General features: G+C 36.5%; 1 protein-coding gene across 2 annotated transcripts; it reads left to right on the plus strand.

Moving 5' to 3' along the window:
- The first annotated feature begins 15,013 nt into the window (after positions 1-15,013).
- On the plus strand, positions 15,014-22,662 carry LOC131065768 (uncharacterized). Of its 2 annotated transcripts, XM_058000415.2 has the most exons (8): positions 15,014-16,969; positions 17,273-18,232; positions 18,398-18,585; positions 18,835-18,941; positions 19,149-19,428; positions 19,674-20,006; positions 21,345-21,419; positions 22,085-22,662. In XM_058000415.2, the coding sequence occupies exons 1-8, from the start codon at positions 15,454-15,456 to the stop codon at positions 22,118-22,120; spliced, it is 3,495 nt and encodes a 1,164-aa protein (XP_057856398.2). In that variant the 5' UTR covers positions 15,014-15,453; the 3' UTR covers positions 22,121-22,662. The 2 variants fall into 2 exon arrangements, with proteins under 2 accessions (XP_057856398.2, XP_057856397.2); XM_058000414.2 differs by having other exon boundaries at positions 17,273-18,585.
- Positions 22,663-25,302: the final 2,640 nt, after the last annotated feature.

Here is a 25,302-nt window from a genome sequence, read left to right on the forward strand (position 1 = left end):
AGTTTCTTTCTAAGAAAGAAAGCTCCAGCAAAAGTGTTCTTCCTATCATCAATATCACCTGCCCAATCTGAGTCAGTATATGTACATAAAGTGAGATCATCATTTCTGAAATATCATAAACCATATTCTGTTGTTCCTTGCAAATACCAAAATATCCTCTTTATTGTATATTCATGATTTTCTTTAGGATTACTTTGATATCTTGAAACAATACTTACTACATTCATAATATCGGGTCTAGTCTGAGCTAGATATAACAAACCACCAATCATAGACTTATACCTTGTCGGATTTACCAGTGTAGAAGTGTCCTTGATAGATAATTTCTCACTTGTAGCCATAGGAGTACTTACCGGTTTGGAATTCTCCATACCAAAATTTTTCAACAATTCCCTCAAATACTTAGTTTGATAGATAAAGATGCCTTTGTCATGAGTAATCTGCAAACCTAAGAAAAATTTCATCTCACCAATCATGGACATTTCAAATTTATTCTTCATGTTGTTAGCAAATTTCATGCACAATTTATCTTTTCCTCCAAAAATGATATCATCAACAAAAACTTCAATAATCAGAATATCATTATCAGTGATCTTATATATAGATTACTATCAGCACTGCCTTTAGTAAAACCAAGCTTCAAAAGATATTTATCCAACCTTGCATACCAAGCTCTAGGAGCCTGTTTCAATCCATATAAAGCTTTCTTCAATCTACAAACCATATCTTTATCATCTATCAGTGAAAATCCATCGGGTTGCTCAATGTAAACTTCTTCCTCAAGCTCACCATTCAAAAATACACATTTAACATCCATTTGATAAACCTTGTAGTTCTTATATCCTGCATAGGCAAGAAATAGTCTAACGACTTCAATTCTAGCTACAGGTGCAAATGTTTCACCATAATCAATTCCTTCCATTTGAGAATATCCTTTACAAACCAATCTAGCCTTGTTCCTTATAACTTGACCATCCTCATTCAGTTTATTCCTTAAAACCCATTTAGTTCTAATAACATTCTTATTTTTAGGTCGGGGAACTAAAATCAAAGTTTCATTCTTCTCTATTTGATCTAATTCATCTACCATAGCCTTTAACCAATGTTTATCCTTACAAGCTTCAATAATAGTTGCCGGTTCAACTTGAGAAATAAGACATACCTCTTCATTTGTCAGTTTTCTTCTTGTCATAACTCCCTTGTTTCTATCTCCAATAATTTGATCTTTGGAATGATTTAATCTTACATACCTTGGTGTCTTTTGAACTTCAGGTTCATTGCTCTGATCATCAATCATAGTTGAATTTTCTAATTGTGCCGGTGTAACTATCTTAGCTTCCTATACCAGTTGAGGCATTGCCAGTTCAGTTATGATCATTTCCACTGCTGGTTCCCTGTCATATGATATAGAGTGATTTATGTACTGTTCATCCACTTTCACATTAGCACTCTCCACAATTTTCTGCAATCTTTTGTTATAACATCTATATGCTTTGCTCTGAATTGAATAACCAAGAAATATCCATTCATCACATATAGGATCAAACTTTCCAATTGAATCATCCCTTTTGATACAGCATTTACTTCCAAAAATTCTGAAATACTTAACTGTAGGCGTATGTCCAAACCAAAGTTTATACGGGGTCTTACCGGTTTCCCCTTTGATGTGAACTCTGTTGAATGTGTAGACTGTTGTACTCACTAATTCTCTCCAGTAGATATGAGGCAATTTGGCTTCCACCATCATAGATCTAGCTGCATCCAAAATGGTTATGTTCTTTCTTTCCACTACTCCATTTTGCTAAGGAGCCCTAGGTGCAGATAGTTGTCTCCTAATTCCATTTGTCTCACAATAATTGTTAAATTCATGAGAAGTGAACTCACCACCATGATCTGATCTTAGACATTTGATTTTCAATCTAGTTTTAGTTTCAACCTTCGCTTTAAAGATCTTGAATTTCTGAAAAGCTTCAGACTTCTCCCTTAGAAAAGTCACCCACATCATTCTAGAATAATCATCAATAATCAGCATGAAATGCCTATCACCTTGAAAGCTTCTAGTCCTTGTTGGACCACATAAGTCAGTGTGAATCAGATCAAGTACATCATTATATTTATCATGTATGCTCTTAAAAGAAATTTTGACTTGCTTACCCAATTGGCATTCCTTACATACCAGATTATGAGGCTTCATTATATCTCTAACTGCCTTAGTTGAACTGATCTTAACAATACAATCAAAATTAACATGACACAACCTCTTATGCCATAGCCAACTCTCATCAATATGAGAAATCAAACATGTCTTATTACCAGTGTTCAAGTGAAAGATATTACTTCTTGTTTGAATACCAGTTGCAATCTCCAAACTAGTCTTGTTAATGGACCAATGGTTTTGCATTTTCTATCTTTAAACAGAAGAAAACCCTTATCAACCAATTGACCAACACTCAAAATATTATGCCTTAAACCTTATACATAATAGACATTATTAGTGTTATGTTTTCCATTCAAAGAAATAATACCTCTACCTTTGATCATACATGCCTTGTCATCTCCAAATCTGACTTGACCGCCATTGTATTCTTGCAGGGACAGAAATTTCCCTTTATCTCCAGTCATATGATGTGAGCATCCACTATCAATTACTCATTCATCCTTATCTTCAACTTTTGCTGCCAGGGCTTTTTCTTCAGTCTTGATAGCCAGTTCTGGTTCATCTTCCTTCAAAGCATAGAACACCCATTCCTTTCCATTGTCGAATCCACTAGCAGAGTCTTTTGTTGGTTCATCTCTAGAGTCATCAGTTACTCCTTCCTCATCTGCTATGTAGCATTGTTTACTCTTCTTGAATCTATATCTATTCTGGTTAGGCTTATAAGATTTCTTAACTCTTTCCTCAAACCTTGCATTCCTTTCAGGACATCTAGATGCAAAATGACCAATCTTATTACATGAAAAACATTTAAAAGGTGCTTTTCCTTCATACTTACTTCCAGTTGGTCCTTTAGGTATTCTTCTAGCAAATAAGGCTTCAAGTTGCTCAAGTTATTCATTTTCTTTCCTCATGTCTTCCAATTCTTTTGCATATAGGCCTTTCCAATCACTTTTGCTGGTAAATGTTGATGATGATGCATGAAAAGCAGGTTCAAATTTTATAGTTCCAGAAGATCCAAATTCTTCAAGCTCAAAAGCAGATAATTTTCCAAATAGAATGTCTCTGTTAACTGAGTTGTTTACCATTGTTCTTAACTCATTAATTGCAGTTGCCTTCATATTGTAAGCTGGTGGAAGGGCTCTCAAGACTTTGGAAACTATTTCATCTTCACTTAGAAATCCTCCACAACATTGAATTCCCATAACAATCTCATTTACTCTTTCCATAAACACAACAATTCTTTCATTATCTTCCATTTTCAAGTTTTCATATCTTACCCGGTAACCATCACGTTTAGCAATTTTGACAGTAGGATCACCTTCATTCAAAGTTTGCAATTTGTCCCACACAACCTTATCCGATGATTTATCAGTCAATCCCATAATCTGTTGATCAATAAGTGCACACAAGAGGGCTTCTCTAGCTTTGCAATCATTTTCAATATTCTTATCCAGGTCTGTAAGAGCAGGATTGCCAGATGTCAGATCATAAGGTGTGTATCCTTTCTCAGTGATCTCCCAAATATCCTTGCCAAGACATCTAAGATGAGTCTCCATTCGAATTTTCCATATCCCATAATTTGTTCCATCAAGCTTAGGGATTTCTCTTCTGAAAATAGTTGTCGGTGGATTAGAAGTGTTAGTTGCCATAAGATCTACCTCAAGCGGTTAAGCTCTGCAAAAGGTGACCAAAGCTCTTATACTAATTGTTAGGATAACCCGTGAACAACTAAGAGGGGGGGTTGAATCAGTTGTTAACATATTATAATTTTTAATCCACAATACAACCTTAAACAAATCAAGTACTGGTAAAACATATATAGATGTCGGTAGGAATAGATATCGGTAAACAATACAACTTAACAATTAACCAAATAATCAATGCAAAGCAACCATACCACATAACACCGTGATTTGTAAATGGAAAACCCAGAAAGGGAAAAACCATGATGGGAAGCCTTCCCACAATCAGATGATACTTCTACAGAAAGTATGTGTTACAATGAGGGACCTGCACTTGCAGGAAGGCACACTGCCTAGAGTGTACTGCTCATTACAAATGAGTCTCACTGACTGCAGAGAGGATACAACCATCTCAAGATAAATGGACAACAATCCAATGGAGTAAACTGATAGAAATAACATCTACCATGTCTTATTACAATCCTGGTTAAGCTCAGTATCAGACAACTAAATCCTCTTCTGAATCCAATTCGATCACCAATGATCGACCAACACCTATGTCTAAATGATATTACAATATTCGCACATTACATTCCTTGACCATGACCTTTTCAATAACCATGATACGCTACAAAGAGTTTCTACCTCTTATTTATACAAACCCTAAGGCCTAAACCAATTAAGTCGGCCACCTAAAAATATTACAATAAGATCATTACATGATTCTATATTACAATGATATGTCATGTCAGCTTAAGACCAAAACAATAATAACAAATCCATAAATCATCTCGACGTATCCCGGTAACGTGTAGAGTACACGTTAGCATGATACCGGTCCATAACCTAGATAGGTACCGAACCTATTATGGGTCCACCACGCCAAAGCAATGTCTTCAAACAATTGAAGCACGATCAAAGAACATCTTCAGCATCCTGAAATCCATGAAGAAGTTGCACCAATCACCAACTATGCATCCTATCACAATTCCTTAATGAAAGCTTTGTCAGTAAAGCCTTAAATCAGTGTCGGTAAGGGTTTACTAGAGTGTATGATAGCATCCGATTACCAAGCCAATACCAAATGACCAAAACATGCTCATGGAGCATATAACACATGAAATCAAATATACTTCACTGATCCAACATGTTGGAAGTGTCCAAGAGATAGTCTCTTCTGTTGATAACGCTAGATCTTCTACTGGTAACCAAAACTTGTCTATCAATAACCAACCATAACAGCTAGTGTTGACATCAATGACAAAACATCAATGCAACACATAATCAATTCATCCATTATGCCAACATTAATCGCCATGGAAGCAGTCCCTTCAGTTGTGAATAAATTCTTGAAGTTTCCTCATGAGGACATTGTGCATATTGTCCAAGAACTAGATTTCAAAAACTGATTGCACATGAGGGTTTTACATTAGACCATGTATGGCCTACTTTGGTTGGGCTATGCTTCCAATGGAGACCTATTGTATAAGGCATATTACAAGTATAAGACGAGGGAGTTGGCTTCTGCATCAACCCATCCCGTTGTCTCTTTACCTCCTCCTGCACTGATTTCTACTCTGTCTATCCTGTGTTGCAACAGGTTGTATCTTCTACCCCTTCCTCATCATGGGCTAAGGTTAAACTTGTTCCCCGGGGTAGACCTCCTTGCTAGCCTAGGACCACACAGCCTCCAGTGGTGCCTTTTGTTCCTACATTTGTAACTGATATAGATAAAGGAAAGGCATCCACATTGCCACGGTCTGCATCCTGTCCTCCCTTCGAGCTTCCTATCCTTGCAGATATCCCTCATCCTTCTCAATATGGTAAGGGTAGGCATTCTTCTCATGTTCTCTCATCTCCATTAGCTCTCACATCACAGCCTTCGAGGGTACCTCCTATTCCTCAGACTACTCCTAGAGAAAAGCAAGGAAGGGCGCCTGTGCTTGTGAATGTGAGACCTACACCTCCTTCTTCATTAGTTGGGCCTTCTCCTTTCCAATTCTGACTTAGGAGGCCTCTCCCATAGAGAACGATATTTTTGAACCTCCCTTGGATTCCATTTTTGGACCCCATCTACACCCTAATTAGTGAGTGTACGAGCGTAAATGTCATCAACAAATAATGGCTCGCGAGTGTGAGGCTGCTTTGAGAGTCGTGAGTTAACTAGTGGTGTTCATCCTTGTCTCTACCATTTTTGTGCCTACTCCTGCTCATGTTGATCCTGCTTCCCCTACTCCCACTTCATCCTCTGTGTTGTTGTTGCCCACTCCAAGAACTGCTAATAAGCCTCGCCTTAAAAGGGTATAGGTTTTCATCACTCCCTCCTTGGAGCCTCCCCTCACCACTTCTTTACTTTATGTTCCTTTGTTTTCTCAACCTGTGAATATGTTGCATACACAAGTAGTGTCTAGTACAACCTTGTCTACTTTGCATGCTTCACAGCCACCTCTGCATCAAAGTTTTCCCAAGGTACTCAAGCCCACTATAGTTGATCGGAGGCCTTCACCTCTACAAAAACCAAACCAGAAGTTTGAGTAAGCCCCCATGCCTGAGTTTCATCGCCAGAAGTCGGTGTTGGTGCCTTCAATTTTTGTTTCTTTGCCTAACTTTGTTTTAGTTTCATTGTTTGCTTCTATGTGTTTTGTTGAGGAGGTTTCACCTTCTTCAGAATTTGTTTCTACCCCTTTTTTGAAGGCTAGCAGTGTAGCTCTTGTTCCATTGCCTCAAGCCAAGTCACCCACCTCTTATGTTGAGGGGCATTTGTTTGACTCTTTAGAGGATATATAGACATTATCTATGATCTTTACACAATCATTGACTTTCTCCTCTCAGGAGCTCTTGGACGAGAATGTGGAAATTGCCTCATCCCTAGCTCTTCTTGCCGATGTTGCACCCAATGTTGCCCTCATAGTTATCCCTCTTCAGTCTCGACCTCCCTCCCTATATGATCAAGATTGGGATGATGGAGATCTGATGGTAGATGGACTATAAGGTAGTGCCTTCTTTTCTTTATCTTGTAGATTAGGGTGTGCCTACCTGTGTCCCCCCTGTACTTTATGTATATGTATTTGTTACCTCCTTGAGGACCCAAGTTACTTTGTTGGTACTTGGCAATGGGAGGTTATCTATCTTTGTGTGTTATGTGCTCTCCTAAAGGACCCAAGTCACTCCATAGGTGCTTGGAAATAGGGGATTTTTTGTTGTCATATTCTTCTATTTGTTAATTACTTTTCTTTTATTTGGCATATCTCGGTTTTTTATATTAGGGATGATGTAAAGCATTGGGGCCATTTAGGATCTCTTCCATGTTGACCCAATTTTTCTTTTCTCTTTGTTTTCATGTGTCTTCTTCATATGATTTGTAAATTTTGGTATTGTGATGGAACACTCATATGTAGCTATGTACTTTCTCATTTCATTCCTATGAGTTCTGACACCAAATTAGCAGATCTCCTTGTACCTTTGTGCATTGTTGATGTTGTGGGCGATATGTGTCATTCGTTGCAAGGTGGCATTCCATAGAAACATCTCATTATGTTGACGTGACACAACATCTCTCCTCCTTAAAATGACGTGTTTCACCCATACCATTCTAAGGAGGGGGGATTTCATATCTTTTTTTGTCTTTGCATTTCATGTTTCATGCATCTCTACATTCACATCATAGTTATCTTAGTTTATCTATCTAATGATCTTATTATCTTCCTACCTTGGTGGGGGCCAAGCCACTAGATCTTTTTATCTTATCACCTTGCTGGGGGGCCAAACCACTGGATCTTTATTTATCTTATCACCTTTTGTGGGGGTCAATCCACTCTATCTACAGTTGTCCTATCGTATGGCTATCTAGCATAATACAACTTGCTAGCCATACGTTGACGAATTCATTTTTATCTTATGATCTGCGGCCGCCCTATCGTATGGCTATCTAGCATAACACAACTTTCTACCCATACCGGTGAAATTTTTTTAATCTTATGATGTACGGTCACCCTAGTCGTATGACTATGTAGCATAACACAACTTGCTACCCATACTGGTGACATCTTTTTTATCTTATGATTTAAGGTCGCCCTATCGTATGGCTATCTAGCATATCTTGCTACCCATATCAAGGCAAAATCCATTTATCTTTTTTATCATTATATGTTATCTTAGTGTTAGTTGTATCGTATTTTTTTCTTTTTTCGTCTAACATGTTTGTACACAGCTAACATGTTTTAATGGAACAACATAGCAACAACACTTGAAGGTTCAACACTCTTTCCTAGGGCATCTCCACACGGTTAGAGGACTCTGCTTCCCCTTTGTGTTTTGGTAATATGTCTACTTCAGCTTGCATCTTGATGGTAATATGCTCACTAAAGTGGGGGCAAAATGTAGTGTTGTAAATTGCACCTCGTGTAATTCTACACTACATAAGTGCCTTGCTTTACGCTGATTGGAGACCTTCTTGACTTTTTTGTCCTTTTGTCCATCTCGCTTGCCTTGTCAACCTCCCCTTTGTCTCTTTCTCGACCCTGTTGATTTTTTGACCCGTAGACACTAACGCAACATGGAGACATCAGTGCACTGCGCTAGCATCCCACGAATCTAACAAATTGAAGGTCGTCATTTGAGCATTACACCTACGCCTGGAAGATGCCTAAAACTTCTCTCCATGACCACTGATGCCTGTTTTCGTCTTATCATTTTTATCTTCCTATTTTGGCCTCATGTTTGCCTCTCTAGCTCTCTCTTCAAAACTCTATTTAATCTTTGTTGCTTCTACTCACTCACACGCTTGTTCATTCAGTCACTTTGAAGCTCTCTTGTTGTGCTCTTGGCTCTCATGTACTTCTAGAATTATTACTTTGCTTTCAGGAAGACCAACTTATTCTTCTTCATTTGACAGGCTTCTCACTTTAGGTGTGGAACATGAGTCTTCTTCTTTCTTTATCACTCATTATCTCCATAGCATATTCATTGATATATTTTTGTTGTATCTTTTATCTATCTATTTTGGTTGTTCGTGGAGGTGGAAACACCAAAACAGAGGTTTGATTGTGGCATACCTCTAAAACACAACCACAACACTTTTGTCTCCATTCACCTTGTTTGTAGGTTGTCGGGTAGATTTAAGGAGCTACATGGAGACTTCAAGCATGGACCTACTATGAGATCATACCTCTTCCCTTTTCCTTTTTTGTTATTTGATAATTACTTGTATTTACTTTATGCATTGTTATTTCATTCAATTTTATTATCTAGGTACGTTTGCATGATCACAGTTCATTCTTTGTATAGACTTTGTGACTTTGTCTATATAGGACACCAACATGTTGTGTTGTCATCTTAGATCCACGCATGCAAGAAGTTGTACATACTGATGTGTATATTCTTAACAGGGTACAAATAAAAGTGAATCATATTAAGACACCTTATGGGCTATGGAACGGAAGACATCCTACTGTGAAGTATTTCAAAACCTTTGGTAGCAAGTGCCACATCAAAAAAGATGAAGAAGATCTTGAAAAGTTTGATACCATAGCAGATGAAGGGATATTCCTGGGATATGCTACAAACAACAAAGCCTACTGATGTTACAACAAGAAATTGAACAAGATAGTGGAAAGTACAAATGTGAAAGTGTGTGAAGTACTGAATTAGACTACCCCTAAACCTATTCAAGAAATTGATTGATTTTGAGATCATCTTGGTTATTGTAGAAGAAAAGAGTGATTCAGAAGATGACAAAGAGAAAGTGACGAGTCAAGAAGAAGAACTAGAGAAAGTTATCAAAACCCCAGCCAAATATGTGCAAAAGAATCATTCTAAAAATCAGATAATTGGAGATAAAAGTAAAGGAGTTCAGACAAAGAGAAGAGTTGCAGAAGCAAGTAATCAAGAAAATTGTTGTTTCCTTTCACTGGTGGAACCTAAATCATATGAAGAAGCAAGCAAAGAAGAAAGTTGCGTAAGAGTAATGGAAGAGGAACTAAATCGGATATAGAAAAACCAAACATGGGAATTAGTACCTAGGCCAATAGACAAAGTGTGATAGGAACTAAGTGGGTGTTCCGAAACAAGTTGAATGAATAAGGACAAGTCACAAGGAACAAAGTGAGATTGATGGATGTTAAATCAACTTTTTTGAATGGAGAACTTGAAGAAGAAGTATACATTGAGTAGCTAGATGGATTCAGATTGTTAGAAGAACCACATATGGTGTGTAGATTAAAAAAAAGCATTGTATGGACTCAAACAAACACCTAGAACTTGGTATGCTAGATTGGATAGATATCTATTACAACAATAATTCAGGAAAGGTACTACAGATAGAAATCTATATTTCAAAGTTGAAGGTATCAAGTTGTTGATTATTGTTGTCTATGTTGATGATATTATATTTAGAGGAAGTGATGATCTATGTAGAGAGTTTGCAAAAGAAATGTAGAAGGAATTTGAGATGTCAATGACTGGTGAGTTGTCTTTCTTTCTTGGTCTACAGGTTATTCAATTGGAAGATGGAATTTTTATTTCTCAAGCTGAATATGTCAAATAAATACTAAAGAAAGTTGAAATGGAGAATTTTAAACCTGTTACAACCCTGTTGGTTGTTGGTTATAAGTTGAGAAAAGATGATGTATCTCTGGATGTTGATTAGAAGAAGTACAGATCTATTATTGGAGGGTTGTTGTATTTGACTGGCTCTAGACCAAATATCATGCAAGTTGTTTTCTTGGTTGCTAGATTTCAGGCTAATTCAAAACTAACTCATGAACAAGTTGTGAAGAGGATTTTCGGGTATTTGAAAGGGACTCTAGATGTTGGACTATGGTACAAGAAGAATGGAGATTTCATGATGAAAGCATACACAGATGTTGATTGAGTCGAAAGTATTGATGACAAAAAAAGTACCAGTGGTGGTGCATTTTTATTGGAAGATAGGTTGGTCTCTTGGTTAAGTAAGAAGCATGATTTAGTATCTTTATCTACTGCAGAAGCATAATACATTGCAACAACATCTTGTTGTACTCAAGTCATGTGGATGAAATAGACTATTAGAGATGTTAGAGTGGTGTATGGTGAATCTATCCCTATCATGTGTGATAATACCAGTGCTATAAAAATCATCAAACTCATTTGAAGTAAACTCTCTCCCTCTATCAGATCACAAACACTTGATTTTAGCATCTACTTGATTTTCAACCATTGACTTGAACACTTTAAATATTTCAAAAGCTTCATATTTCTCTTTCAAGAATGTAACCATGTCTTCCTAGAATAATCATCAATAAGCAACAACAATCAACAACTTGATACCTTCAACTTTGAAATATAGATTACTATCTTCAATTTTTCTAAATTTTTGCTATAACAGATATCTGTCCAATCTAGCATACCAAACTCTAGGTGCTTGTTTGAGTCCATACAACGCTTTCTTCAATCTGCACACCATATCTAGTTCTTCTGACAATCTGAATCCATCTGGCTACTCGATGTATACTTCTTCCTCAACTTCTCCATTTAGAAAAGTTGACTTAACATCCATTAATCTCGATTTGTTCTTTGTGACTTGTCCTTGTTCATTCAACTTGTTAAGAAATGCTAAAGAAATTTGAAATGGAGAATTGTAACCCTGTTACAAACCCATTGGTTGTTGGTTGTAAGTTAAGCAAAGATGATGTATCTCCTGGTGTTGATCAGAAGAAGTACAAATCTATGATTGGAGGACTGTTGGATTTAACTGCCTCTAGACTGAATATCATGCAAGTTGTTTTCTTCATTGTTAGATTTCAAGCTAATCCAAAACTAACTTGTGAATAAGTCGTGAAGAGGATTTTTAGGTATTTGAAAGGGACTCTAGATTTTGGACTATGGTACAAGAAGAATGGATATTTCATGATGAAATCATACATAGATGTTGATTGGGCCAAAAGTATTGATGTCAGGAAAAGTACTAATGGTGGTGCATTTATCTTGGGAGACAAGTTGGTCTTTTGGTTAAGTAAAAAACAAGATTTGATATCTTTATCTACTACAAACGTAGAATACATTGCAACAACATCTTGTTGTACTCAAGTTATCTAGATGAAACAGACTCTTAGAGATATTAGCGCAATGTATGATGAAGTTATTCCTATTATGTGTGATAATACCAGTGCTATAAACATTTCAAAGAATCTAGTGTTGCATTCAATAACTAAACATATCTCAATCAGATATCATTTCTTAAGGGAAAAAATTGTAGAAAAGGAAGTTAGATTGGAGAATATTTCCACAAAGGAGCAGGTTGTAGACATCTTCGCTGAAGTGTTGGCAAATGATACTTTTGAATATCTCAGGAAGAAGTTAGGGGTTATTGCCCCTCCTTTTTCTAACTAGATGTGTGACAGTGGTGCATTTGTCCAGGGAGAATTCTTGAAGATTGTTCTTTGTCTCTTAGATTGATGCAGATTACTACTATTAGGGGGAGCAATGGAGCAGATGAGCAGTGGTGGTATATGGTGTGTTGTGCCCTTTGTCTTTGATGTCAAAGGGGGAGAGATCTTGTTGATAGAGGGAGAGATGTTCCAATTTGTGTTTCAATGTTTCAAGTGTTGCCATCAATGATGAAGAGGGAGATTGTTGGAAATATGAGTTTGTGTGGTTGTCATTGATGTCAAACTTGGTTGTCTAGATGGATTCTAGTCCGGATGTATCTTGTTTTGGTGTCAAACTTGGTTGTCTGGATGGATTCTACTCCGGATGTATCTTGTTTTGGTGTCAAACTTGGTTGTCTGGATGGATTCTACTCCAGATGTATCTTATTTTGGTGTTGTAGTTGGTGGAAATGTTTTTGTGATGGTTGTGGCAATATGCAGAAAAGAGTTTTTAATGTCTCATTGATAGTTTGGGTTGGTTTTCTAGTTTGTGGTTTGCAGAAGTTAGTTGTTACTGCTTTCTAACAGGAAGAGCGTCTGTCAGGACTTAGATTGGTCTAGAAAGTCTTCGATGGCCTCTAGATATGTTGAAGTTTATGTTGTAGTTCAAAGGATGTGATTATATGGTTCTTACAGTATTCTCAATATGATTTTCTTATGGTATTAGTGCTTCACAAGTGAGTTATGTTGATTTGAGTGTGATAAATTTAGTTATGTTGTGGTTCAACAAGTTTGATTGGTTTGTTTTATTTAGATCATGTTTTTGGTCTGGATATGCTTTGGATGACAAGTTGGAATATTGTTTTGGGTCTCACCTTAGTGTGTGGAGATCCACATAGAGTATTTTGCATCAGAAAATATCTTTTTGGCCGGCCCTCAATTAGGTTTTTAATGTTCAATCTCATATTTAAGGAGTGTGGATGGATAAGTTGAGTAGAAGAATGAGTGGAATGTGTGTGAATTGATAAGAAGTATATGTGAATGATATGCAATCAAATTTAAGTTTGTGAATGTGCAAAAGTCAAATTGTGAAGAAGACAATGTGCAGAGACAAAGACGGTGTTTAGATATGTTTGCCATGATATTGGTCGCTTGATTTTGTTGTTCAAGGACAATTTCATTTTCAGGAGATCCTTCTCATACCAATTCTACTATTTCTTCAGTTATTTTATGACCAGTGTTAGCAATGAACCTATCCTTATTGTGTATCTTGCCTAAGATTGTGCACCTTAGTTTAGCAAGTCCATCAGGTGGTGTTGTTGCTTGGCAATGAACCTAAAACTTTGAAAGCATTGTTGTTCATATTGTGATTTAGATTCTCATTGTGGATTTTCCGAGTTTGGGTTTTCCACGTAAAACCTAGTGTCCATGTGTTGATGGTTAGCAAGTTTTTCAATAATGATTTGAATAGTTGAATGGTGTTCACAATTAATCTGTGTTAGAGTTTCGGATTTATTCACCTCCCCCTCCTCAATCCTGCCTTGGGTTCAACAACATTCAATGTCATCTAAGGGGTACCTAATAGTCCTAGACTCTGTACCGCATCCTGAATGGAGAGGTTGATTAGTGAGTCCCTAATAGGTGGTCACCTGACTGTAGAAGTGGTTCACTATTTCCTCTGCACAACAAGGTTAAATTATTTGATATAATAAAGCTTTCTTTTAACCAATTTGGTTTGTCTACTTACAATCTAGATTTTTTCTTTAACATACTTTTTAATTTCTTCATTAGTATTTAGACACTCCTCCAAATTAATGTCACTATTATTGATCCACTTGTCATTATGTTTCACCCATGTGTTCTTCCTCGTACCTAACTCTTCCTCAATAACTAGCCTAGGTGAGTCATGGTTCTCTATAATTTGAGTTGTTCTATGTATCTTAATAACCATGCCATCGCCAATGTTTCTAAAGGGAAAATACATGTTTTTGCTTATAAATCTTATATAGAACTGAAGTCTTCATTTTGAGGTTGTTTATGATTAAAACATTTTAATTATTTTCCATCGACTTGCATTATTTATCTAACATCCCCAAATTTTAGACTCAATACATGATTTGTTAGAATAAATGTAAAATTAACATCCAGGTTGTTTGAGAGCTATACAGTAGTTGACAAGGTTTATAGTTTGCAACTAAACCATACTACATACAAGCTATTTAAACTCTTGTAGCCTTAGAAGAAGAAAAAAATATGTTAACATCCACGAGACTAAACATCAAATAGTCTATAGGACAGTCATTTTGCCATCTTCGACTTTTGCAATTCAATCATTTTTCTATACAAGATGAAGATGAGCTCTCCCAACTTTTCAACAACCCCCTTGGTAAAATGGCTACGCGAAGAATCTATTGTCAAGACATTAACATAATTGTTTGTGATATCTCTATAGACATCACACTCCAAAATGAAGTGTCTTTCAGATTTGATTGCCTCTCAAATGCCAAAAATAAATGAAAAATAAAAAATAAAAATTCTCTAATTTCTTATGTCTCTATAAACATCTCACTCCAAAATGAAATTTCTTACGGATTTGATTCCGAATGCAAAAATATATATCCTTATATACTAGGACTCCATGCAAGGACAACACTCCCGGAATAAGTAACTAAAATTCATTGATTGGACCCATCGGGAGTGGGTCCATTGGGACACATTAGCAGTGTGTCCTTGGCCTCGTTTCATGGATCCTTGTTTCTACTTTTCTGTGCTTTTCCCAGACACATGTACTTTTATGAAGCCAGGGGACTTAATTTGGAGTCTTCAGCTGCACACTCGGCATGCTCTATGATATTCCCGAATCCCCTTTAAGCGTGCCAACTGCCAAACCAACACTATTCTGTTCAGTTTGGTTCAGCCAAGCACAAAGTCTCATGAGCCCAAACTCCAAATCATATCTTCGGCACCGCCTCTGCCACTGCCACTGCCATTGACATGCATTGTTCTCACAATTAAAATTGTCATCTGTTTGGATAGAATCGTTGAACCCATGCTGCGGTTTTGCAGCTCTTATTCGTATTTTCTCACTCCCACTCCCGCCTTGAATGAGCTCTGCCATTTTGTTATAGATAAAGTTGAATTTTTGCGTAGTCTATGCCATCTCCAAATACCCAACTAACGGAAATGAACAATTTGCAGTCTGGGCATTGTTTTATGGTAGTGACTAGTGAATGAGGCTTTTGAAAATTGAAAATTGTTGAGCTCCGAAATGGTGGTAGAGCTGAGGAGCATGGAGGATGTTGGACAGAAGAAGTCGCTGTCACTGTACCTTGCAGATAAAGATGAACAAGTGTTTGTTCCCATTTACTTTGGGGTTGTTTGTGCAGTGGCTTCTCTTAATTTGTTGGGTGCAAGGAAGAAGATGATGGATCTACCAATGAATGGCAGGGGCAGCTCGAAGGCAGCAATTGAAAATATGCTGAGAGGAGCTACACAACTGCTAGGATTGCTTATTTGGAAGATGGCAGAGAAAAATGATGAGAAGGAATGGAAATCGGAGAAAATTGAAATCCTCGCCAAGGTTGCCAAGGCTGAAGCAGAGGTTGGTGAGATGAAGAAGCGAAGAGCAGAGGATGCCAAGGCCAATGAAAAAGTAGTTGCAATGTTTGCCACTCAGGAGCACAACTGGAAGAATGAAAGAAAGACTCTGAGGCAGCAGTTAGAAGCTGTTGTAAAAGACCTTCAACTTCTGCAAGCCCGCACTCAAATGCAAATAAGTATTGTGGATGTCGATGACAAGCAAAATTGTTGTTCAGAATGTCTAGTGAAGGAGCAGAGGATTTCTGATTTGAATGAGAAACTTGGCGAGAAGGAGTTCCTAGTGATGGCTACCGTGCAAGCAGCCGAGGTCGAGCGAAATCAGCTCCAGCAAAGACTTAATAGCGCAGAAGCCATTGCTCAAGAGTTGGAAGAAAAGGTGTCCAAGGAATCAGAGGAACGCCAGGCTGAATTTCGAAGGCACAAAGCTGCTTTCATAGATTTTGTTTCCAATCAAAGACAAATGAAGGCTGAGATGGGTCTTGCCCTGAGACAGCTTGAATCAGAAAATAGAGAACGTCAGATCATTCTCAAAGAGCAGAGAGATGCAAAGGTTCTCATACACAGGCTCTCATTGGAAATTGCCCATTTGGAAAAGGATGTGCAGGAGAGAGAACAAGTCATATCTGCGATGTTAGAAAAATCCAATGCAGATGCCAAAGAAAATCAGGAACTTGAGAAAGAGCTCAAGATATCAAACGCATTGAGAAAGCAAGCAGAATTTGAAGTTGAAAGGTGGAGGAGAATATGCGAAGGGAAGAAAGATACCACTGCAAAGCATCGTTGGAGGTTGAGAAGCAGATTGGCAACTGGGGATGATGTTAGATCAGATCTATATACAGAAATGAAAAGATTGCAGGCCGAGGAGATAAGGAGTTTGCATATCAAGTATGGAAGGCAAGTAGAATACTTGCAACATAAGATTAGCAGGTATGAAGAGAAATTAACTGAGTTGGAAGCAAGTATTTTATTGCATTTGGGTCAGAGTGAAAAGAGCCCGTGTTCCCAAAAGCTCCAGTTGGGCTGTTCACGCAGTGGAAGCAAAGATCTAGTAGAGGTGAGAGATTGTTTAGAAGCTGAAATTGATCCTCTAAAATCCCAATCTCCAGTTTCCAAGGACCACCTTGTACAACACACAGATACGGAGACATCTAAAGAATTTTTTCAAAGAAAGAATAAGGATAATGGTAGCCTCCACAAATCCATCTCTTTTCATTTTTGTTCAACAATGTTGCGCGCTGTGATCCCTTCCTCCCACAAATTTATGCATCTTGTAGCTGCATTCTGTGATCTTCCTAGTAACATTTGAACAAAATTTATGCATCTTGTAGCTGCATTCTGTGATCTTACTAGTAACATTTGAACAAAATTTATTGCATTGAATGCTTGATATTGTAGTTTTGTTTATTGTAGGAAAGAAATTGGTGATGGTGATCATGATATATATAACAATGCTGAAGCTTATTCTTTTTCTGTTTTCTTGTGGTAAGTGACACCAAGAGTGCAAAATGGCTTTAAAGATTGGATAAAGCTAGATAAAGCAAGACATGCAGCCCGACTTGGTAAGAAGCATTGGCAGAAGTTGGATGCATTTTCAAGACAGAATAGAATCAATGATGACAGGATGGAGGCTCTTAATTGGCATATGATTAACATGGAAAGAGGTACAGAAAAATTACAATCAGAGATTGAAATTCTTAATAGCAATCTAAAGCAGGCAAGGGAGGAAAAATTAGCATTGGAAACTTTGTTGGTTGAGAAAAATCATGATTTAGAACTACTGAAAGAAATGCTGGATTTGCATCAGAATAAGCTTTGTAATAAAAAAAATTCTCATAATTTTCATCTCCGACCACCTGAATTGGATGCTGAGGCAATGCAGTTGGAACTCAAAGCACTGAAGAGGAAGTTTAGGGAGAGAGAGAGAGATCATAGAGCCATATTAATCAAGGTTTTAGAGGAGGTAGAAAATGAGCTTCAAGACAAGGATTATAAGTTAGCTGTTACAGAAGCAAAAATGATTCAAGTACAGATACAATATGAGCAAGAAAGAAAATCTAAAGAAAAGATTATATCCGAGACAATTAAAAAGATAAATGGTTCACAAAATTGTTCAGTGGATCCTGTGGTTGAACAGCATGAATCTTGCACAAAAAGCACCACAGCTGATGCCTGTGTCGAAGTGGAAAAATTGTCTGAAATGATTGCTCGAGCAAGGGATCACATGATGGAGAGGGAGAATCACCATGAAAAGCAGTTAAATGATCTCATTGAGCAGGCTGCTAAGGTTTCTAAAGCTGGTTGTCAGCTAAGGACAGTAAAGAACTTGCTTCACACTGCAGAAGAGAAAATTGAAAATTCAGTAGAGTGCAGTATGTCTCAGACTTTTCAAGAAGAAATATATATCTCAGTAGCTGATCCATGCATTTTAAACAAGGAACACGATGTGGGTAAGCATATCTCTGATGTATTGCATAGGAATGATTCCCTTGAAACACAGAATTTAGGGAATAAGCATTATGCAGATGACATGATAAAGCCTGCAGAATTACATGAAGAACAAGGGATCTCTGATGATTGCAAGAATGATACCAAAATGAACTCTGTTAATGCAGGGAATCGTGTTTTGATGCTAAGAAATGACACAAGAAACAACTCTCTGAGCACAAAGAATAGATTTTTGATCCGAAGAAGCAATGCATATTCGAAAGGGAAAACTATCATTAGTGGCCAGTGTTCAACATTGATGAAAATGGAGCAGCCAAGAGATGAAGGTCACTCAGAAAGAAAAAACCAAAGGCAGGTAAGTCAAAATTCTTCTCAGGAGTGCAACCTAAGCCAATCAAATTGTAGTGGAGATTGTTGCTAATGCTTAACTCTTCATAATATTATGCACTGACACTTATCTGGCTTCTGGAACATGCAAACAAATTTGCCCACCAATAATAGGCATAGAACGTATGATATCATTTATGATAGCACTCAAGATTGCAATGTATATAAGAAATTCTTGTATTATGTAATTCATTCTTACTTATTTTCATGTTTGCAGGCTTCTGAAAAAAACTTGCCTCTAACTCATTCAGTTTCTGATACAAAATTACATAGAAATTCTAATGCCCCTGTTGATGAATTGGCTTCCTTGAATGTATTAAATGGGTAAGAACGATCTCTTAAGTACCGTTGAGATTTTTTATATTTGGTGATTGATAGAGGGAATGCTACTGATCATTTTAGTAACACCCAAGTAAAACACACTGAATATTTTTCTTATCAAAGCCTTTCTAGTACATTCATAGTTTTATTGTTCTTGTATCCATTCAGTTCTTCACCCCTAATAATCACATTTTCTATTTTATTTAAAAGAGATTCATCCTGGCAGAAGGATGCCCAAGCACTAGCAGTTTTTTCAAAGGTCAAAGAACTTGAGCAGCAGTTAGAACAGCTAGAGAAAATAAGCAAACTGGAAATGTCCAATTTACCAAATATAAAAGATGCTCGAGTAATGATCCAAACAGAAAATGACAATGAAGACTGGCAAGCGCAATTAAAATTGGCACCTATTTCTGCAATTCACTTACTCAAGAAACAACTAAAGAGATATCAGTCACTTATAGAAAAAATTGACGATTTATGTAAACGGATGGTAAGCTTTCACAACTAGGATAAGCTGTTCTGCTATTTTTTTGAAAGTAGAATGGCCCGAGTTAGTTGTCTACACCTTGCTCGGTGACATAAGATTTAATTTGTAATGGTTTGGGTGTATGGTACTTGTCTCTGCATTTTAATTTACTGTTTGTCTTTTGTATATTTATCGTTTAAAGGTTTTAAATCTTTGAGAAATTTGTTGCTAGAGGTTTACTGACATTGCCATATTATTTTTGATGCTAGCAAAACAAAGATGCACTGGGAACCGTGAATTGTTCTCTTGATCCTAGAACAAGAGAACAAAGTGCAGCAAAAGAGTTGTTTCTTATAGAAACATTCCAGCTACAACGTTACGTTGTGGCAACAGGTCAGAAACTGATGGCAATACAACAGGAAATTTCACATAATATGAGTTCTACAAGCAATGAGCTTGGTTTTCCAGCTATAGTAAATATCTTGGAATCCATTGAAATTGCCAAATGTAATCTGAAGGAAATACAAAGGAACCTGGAGGTCAGGATAGCGAGAATCATTGGCGATCTGGAGGGGACTTTAGCATGCGAGGGAATCTTGCATGTAAGGCACTAGTGCTCCATATTTATCGTCTTTAAGTCTGATTGTTTGCTACTTCTAGTTGTTGCTTGAGGGCAATGATATATAAGTTGCCAGTAAACACAATAAGCTTCAGCACAAGTATATGTATTTGGTACTAGATATAGGACTTTGATGTCCTAGATAACCTCTGGAAAGTATCCAATAACCTAGGGTATGCCCAGGTTTCCTATTATGTACACGGGATGTCTTTCATGTTTCCTAGACAGAACCCTAGGCGGAACTGATGTGTGCACACACAAGCACATTTCTGTACCAACAATTACCATATAGAATCCTCATCCCTCAACTTGATCACCATATTAGTACTGACATATGCTATCACATTTGGTAAGGGTTTTCTTTTATATGGGATGTCTTTCATGCTCATAGGCAGGACACATGAGGAATTGTTGTGTACACACACAAACACATTCCTATATCAACAATTACCATATCAAATTCTCATCTGTTATATTGATCACCAGATTAGTACTGGCATATGCTACATTTGGAATATGATTACATAAACAATGAATGCAAGTAAGAAAACCGGGAAGTGTAGTTGGGTAGCGTGTGGGTATGCATGTGTGTGTAAGGGTGTGGTGTGGGTTTATGTTCTCATTCATGCTTTTGTGGGGTTGTGTATGTGTGTGGTCATGTGCACACATGCGAACACTTGAAGAGTGTGTGTCCAAACTGTATAGAAATATGTGTACTTAAATGCAATTTCATGTTACATATTGTAATACAATCTCTCACAAAACATAAACTTTGTTTTATCAAGTAAATATGCAACTTCATGAATAAATGATGCAAACTCAGTTCTGCTCCCAAATACAACATTTTCTCAAACATGATACATCGAATTTGTTGCCAAATGTTCATACTTGGAACAAGTGTATAAATCGTTACTAAACCAGATCAGGTCAGGTTCCAAACTGCTTATTTTTCACCTATGGTCAAACTTACAAGTGTAGTATTTATCAATTCCACAGGTAGAAAAGGTTTGGAAAAGGTCGGGTATGAAGGGGCCCCAAATGGAGTAATCCAAAGGGTCCAATGCACCATCTATTAAACAAAATATCAGACCTAGGTTTATATAGGTCTGTGCTAGATAGAAATGCAGGCATGTATTCCTAAAGGTAGTGTTTGAATTTTACTCAGTTGCTTCCGCTCATGCTTATTTCTTACTCAGTGTTTATGAAAGTGCACAATTTGCCCTTGTCGTCTTATCCATTATTAAAGTAGCTCATCCATGCTGCTTCATTGATTTCTTTGAAAGATTCTAAAAGTGGAGACTCACATATTCTGTTTTTGCAGGTAACACCGATGGAGTGGAGTAAAAGACACAAACTAAAAGCAGGAAAGAGTGTAACCCCTTTCCAGGGTTCTGAGGTGCAACTCTTGATTTTCTTGATTAGTTATATTTGGGCAGGGAAATTACTTGAAGTTTTACCTGGAAATGCTTTTGAGTTGAAACTGCATAATCAGCTGGTAAAGAGAGAATTAGTTGTTTCATCATGTTATGCTGGAAAATGTCACAGCTATGCCAACAATGTTTAAGATCTGCTGCACCTAGGCTACCAAACAAAGTAAACCGACTGCAAACTTCTTAGTTAAGAGTGGTAGTGAGAACAAGTACAAACTAGCTTGCTGCTACATGACAACACAAATAATTGCATGAAAGCAAACAAGAAAAAAGGACAGCGTTTCCTTTTAAGATTTAAGTTGTTAGAATAATAGAAACAAGCCATTAAAATTCAAACTTTGAAGTTGGCCAGTTGTCTTTTTGATTTAGACAGTGTGAACAACTTTGGTTGTAAATATGATCTACACTTTCCAGATTGAAAACTAGGAATTGTAACAGATGTTTGCCTTTGCATATAAATTTGAATGTATTTCTATCAAAACAGAGTTTCTTTCTTCTCCAGTGCCTGGCCTGTTTTTGTTTACATCTAACAATAATTTCTTTCTCCGATAAACAAAGATTCAGTGCTTTTCATTTGAAGTAAATTTAGGACTTCACATTTGATCCTCATTATGCTAGTGTGTTTTTACAGGCCAGACTGCAGGAAAATGCCCCTGTGAGAGTGTGACAATAAAGATCAATCAAAGTGGTCTTATGACCTCATATATCTGGAGTTACCATTTAAGGAACTTCGATTTTTTGAAACAACAAATTATGCAAAGATATTGGTCCAAATAGTGATAGCTGATATCAAACTACACCATTAAGGCAGTCAAGCTTTGACGAGCAATACATCCAAAGCATCAGCATACTGGGGAGAGAATAATGTTGGAAGAGTTCATACTTTTGCTTGCCAAATGATTATAAACACCATACAGTGAAATGAGTTGAGTTCCAGGATGCATACTTTTCCGAGGTCCTCTTTCTAGTTGATCTTAGTACCTTATATATCCTGTAGGATGCTGGTCTCTATTGATCGATATGTATCATCTCCGTGACTAGTTGTCGTCACCGAATGGGGTCTTGCCTTTAAGAACATTTTGAAGGGGAATGTTCTAACTTATGCAATGATAATATTGACTTGATATTGCTGTAGAATGAAAAAAAGATTTACCATCATGGAAACTAACATGTTGTTTTTGGAATCAATTATATACAAACATTATGCTGTGTGAGATTTTTTTGGAATCGAGTCATTATAAAGAGAAAATAAAGTGCACATGCATTCCTTATATACACATACACGTATACTTTCTAAAAATCATACAATATGATACAAAGGTTTTATTAAAAAACTGAATGTATTTGAAGTGGACCATGAAAGAAAAATAGAAGATAATATTAAAGAGATCTCATTTCTATGCTTACAAAATAGATTCAAGCAAACAAAACGATTCCACGCTCAATTACATTCAAAAGGAATTTGAGACTTGTCTATTCACCTCATTAATTTTCAATGTTACGATGTTTCCTATGTTCATTGTAATGTAGATTCTCAATTTAACATGGATGGAAATTGGTATGCAACAGTTTCTATTCCTCTCGAGCAGTTGGATGTTGACCTAGAGAGACTTCCTCTAGAGGTTTCTGTTGTTGATTCTCAACTCATGGAACACGAAACCAAGGTACACCCAAGGCGGCGAAACTTCGACTGGTTATATATCCAAAGCATTAGCATAGTCTATTAGAAGACTTGTATATGCAATGCTTGTGTTGCACTTACAGACTATGGAGCGAAAATGTTGCTAAAAAGATATATGTTTTTTCTTGCTAAAGATTACAAATACCATAAAATGAAATGAGTCCAAACCCCAGGATGTATACTTTGTGGAGACCCTCCAAGAAGTTGGTCTGGGTATCCTTTGCTTTCCAAAGATTGTAAACACCATACAATGAAATGAGTCAAAGTCCAGATGTGTACTTTTCGGAGGACCTCTTAGAAGTTGGTCTTATATATGCCATACCCTATAGGATGCTGATCTCTATGACCAATATTTATCACTCAGTAATTAATTGTTGTCTTCAAATGATATCTTTCCTCTAAAAATATTTAAACGAAAGTTCTAAGCTATGTATCACCCAGTAATTAATTGTTGTCTTCAAATGACATCTTTCCTCTAAAAGTATTTGAAGGAAAGTTCTAAGCTAGGCAGTGAAAGCATTGAATTCATGCTGTAGATGATGCAAAAGTATTCTCTTATTCAGTGGAAGCTTGTAGCTGCAACTATAGACAATGAAAGCTTGTAGCTGCAACTATAGACAATGAGCAATAGAAACGACTAAACTAGAATAACCAAAAAACTTCTTCTTTCTGGACTGTAACGGCATAAATTATCTTACCCAAGTCTCCGCAGACCAGACCAAACACTCCTTTACAGGAACCCGCTACCTTCCAATAAACAAAACCCCTAATATAAACTGCGTAAATTCCCAAAAAAATACATTAGAGCAGCTACATTTCTCATTAATGGCAGACAACAAAAATATCAAACATTTCTGAATGTTTTTAACTGAAGGGAAGTGAAGGTGACAACATTTTATTTGTCAGTTATAAATCATCCTCCCCATCTTTACGAATTTTTGAACCTCTTAGTTCAAAAGATTTTGATTTTGGGAACTTCATGAGTTCCTCTAGAGTTACCGAGGTGTTGTTGGAGTGAGGTAAACCATGTCATCTTAGGTTGCGTGATGAGTCATACATTCAAATTTAAAAGAAAATAAAGAGGTCATCTTACATTTTTTTTTAAACGGAGATACTATGGCATTCCATGCAACCACTACATACTTGCAATATTGGTTCTAACAACTACTCATCCCTCTACCCTACCAAATACGTTTTGTAATTCTTTAACCCTGTAGGAGCAACCTTTGTGTCTATTACCTTATTAATCTATCTTTTTTTTTACTTGGCAAATGTTTGGCTTATTCTCCTAGCACATTTTCATCTTGAATTTCTTCACCATTTAGATTTTAGCGATTCACATATAAACATTAAATATAATATTTGTTGATAATTTATCATTGATGTCATGATGCTTTGATGTAGAGTTTGAAGATAGAAGATTATTGATTTTTCTATGCAAAGATTGATGTGAGAGATGTTTGGAGACATATGGTTATGCTAGTCGATTTTATTGAAGCTCAAGACAAACAACCATAAAAACTAACATATACAAGAATTCCTAAAATATCTAATACACAACAATCATCAAACAAAATCAAATCCCCATTAAGTGATCCAAGACAAAGACACAAAAATAATGGGTAAAAGCACAATGTTGTGTAAGCTTTTTATAAAGGAAGTGGCCAACACAACCAAAACTATTTAATTTCAATCGCATAAAAATGACATTTTTAAATTGAATTTCAAAATGATGTAAACAAATCAAATGTAGAATATTAATGAAATTTATGTCTGTTATTTTTTTTAAAAATTGATATTTTTTAATTATTCAAAGACGGATTTTTTATTGCTGAAAAATGTTGAAAATCAGGAGTTCTAGTCGGCATCACCAAACAAAATGAAAACAAACTTTATTTTTTCTGATTTTAATTTTCCAAATAGAGGATATGTATATGCAGTGCTAAAAAAAAATTAAATTTTGATGTATATTTTTCTCGTAATAATATTTCAAAGTCTAACATAGCTGAATTTGGTAGTTTTCATTTGGCGTCACCTTTTGTCTACTAAATTTATCATTATCAAAAAAAAAAATACCCTTTTAGAGAAAATTCTCTCATCTAGTGAAAAAAAAAATTCAATTTTTTTTAAGATCATTTAATATTTTTTTTTAGTTTCAAATCAATTTT

Source organism: Cryptomeria japonica, chromosome 7 (genome assembly GCF_030272615.1).
Source record: "Cryptomeria japonica chromosome 7, Sugi_1.0, whole genome shotgun sequence".
NCBI classification, from domain to species: domain Eukaryota; kingdom Viridiplantae; phylum Streptophyta; class Pinopsida; order Cupressales; family Cupressaceae; genus Cryptomeria; species Cryptomeria japonica.

Excerpts from the sequence above, each read along its gene's own strand:
- LOC131065768 (XM_058000414.2), top strand. The coding sequence starts at position 15,454 with ATGGTGGTAGAGCTGAGGAGCATGGAGGATGTTGGACAGAAGAAGTCG. Across the intron at positions 18,942-19,148 it reads TCCTTGAATGTATTAAATGG|AGATTCATCCTGGCAGAAGG; the intron begins GTAAGAACGATC and ends TTTATTTAAAAG. Across the intron at positions 21,420-22,084 it reads CCCCTTTCCAGGGTTCTGAG|GCCAGACTGCAGGAAAATGC; the intron begins GTGCAACTCTTG and ends GTGTTTTTACAG.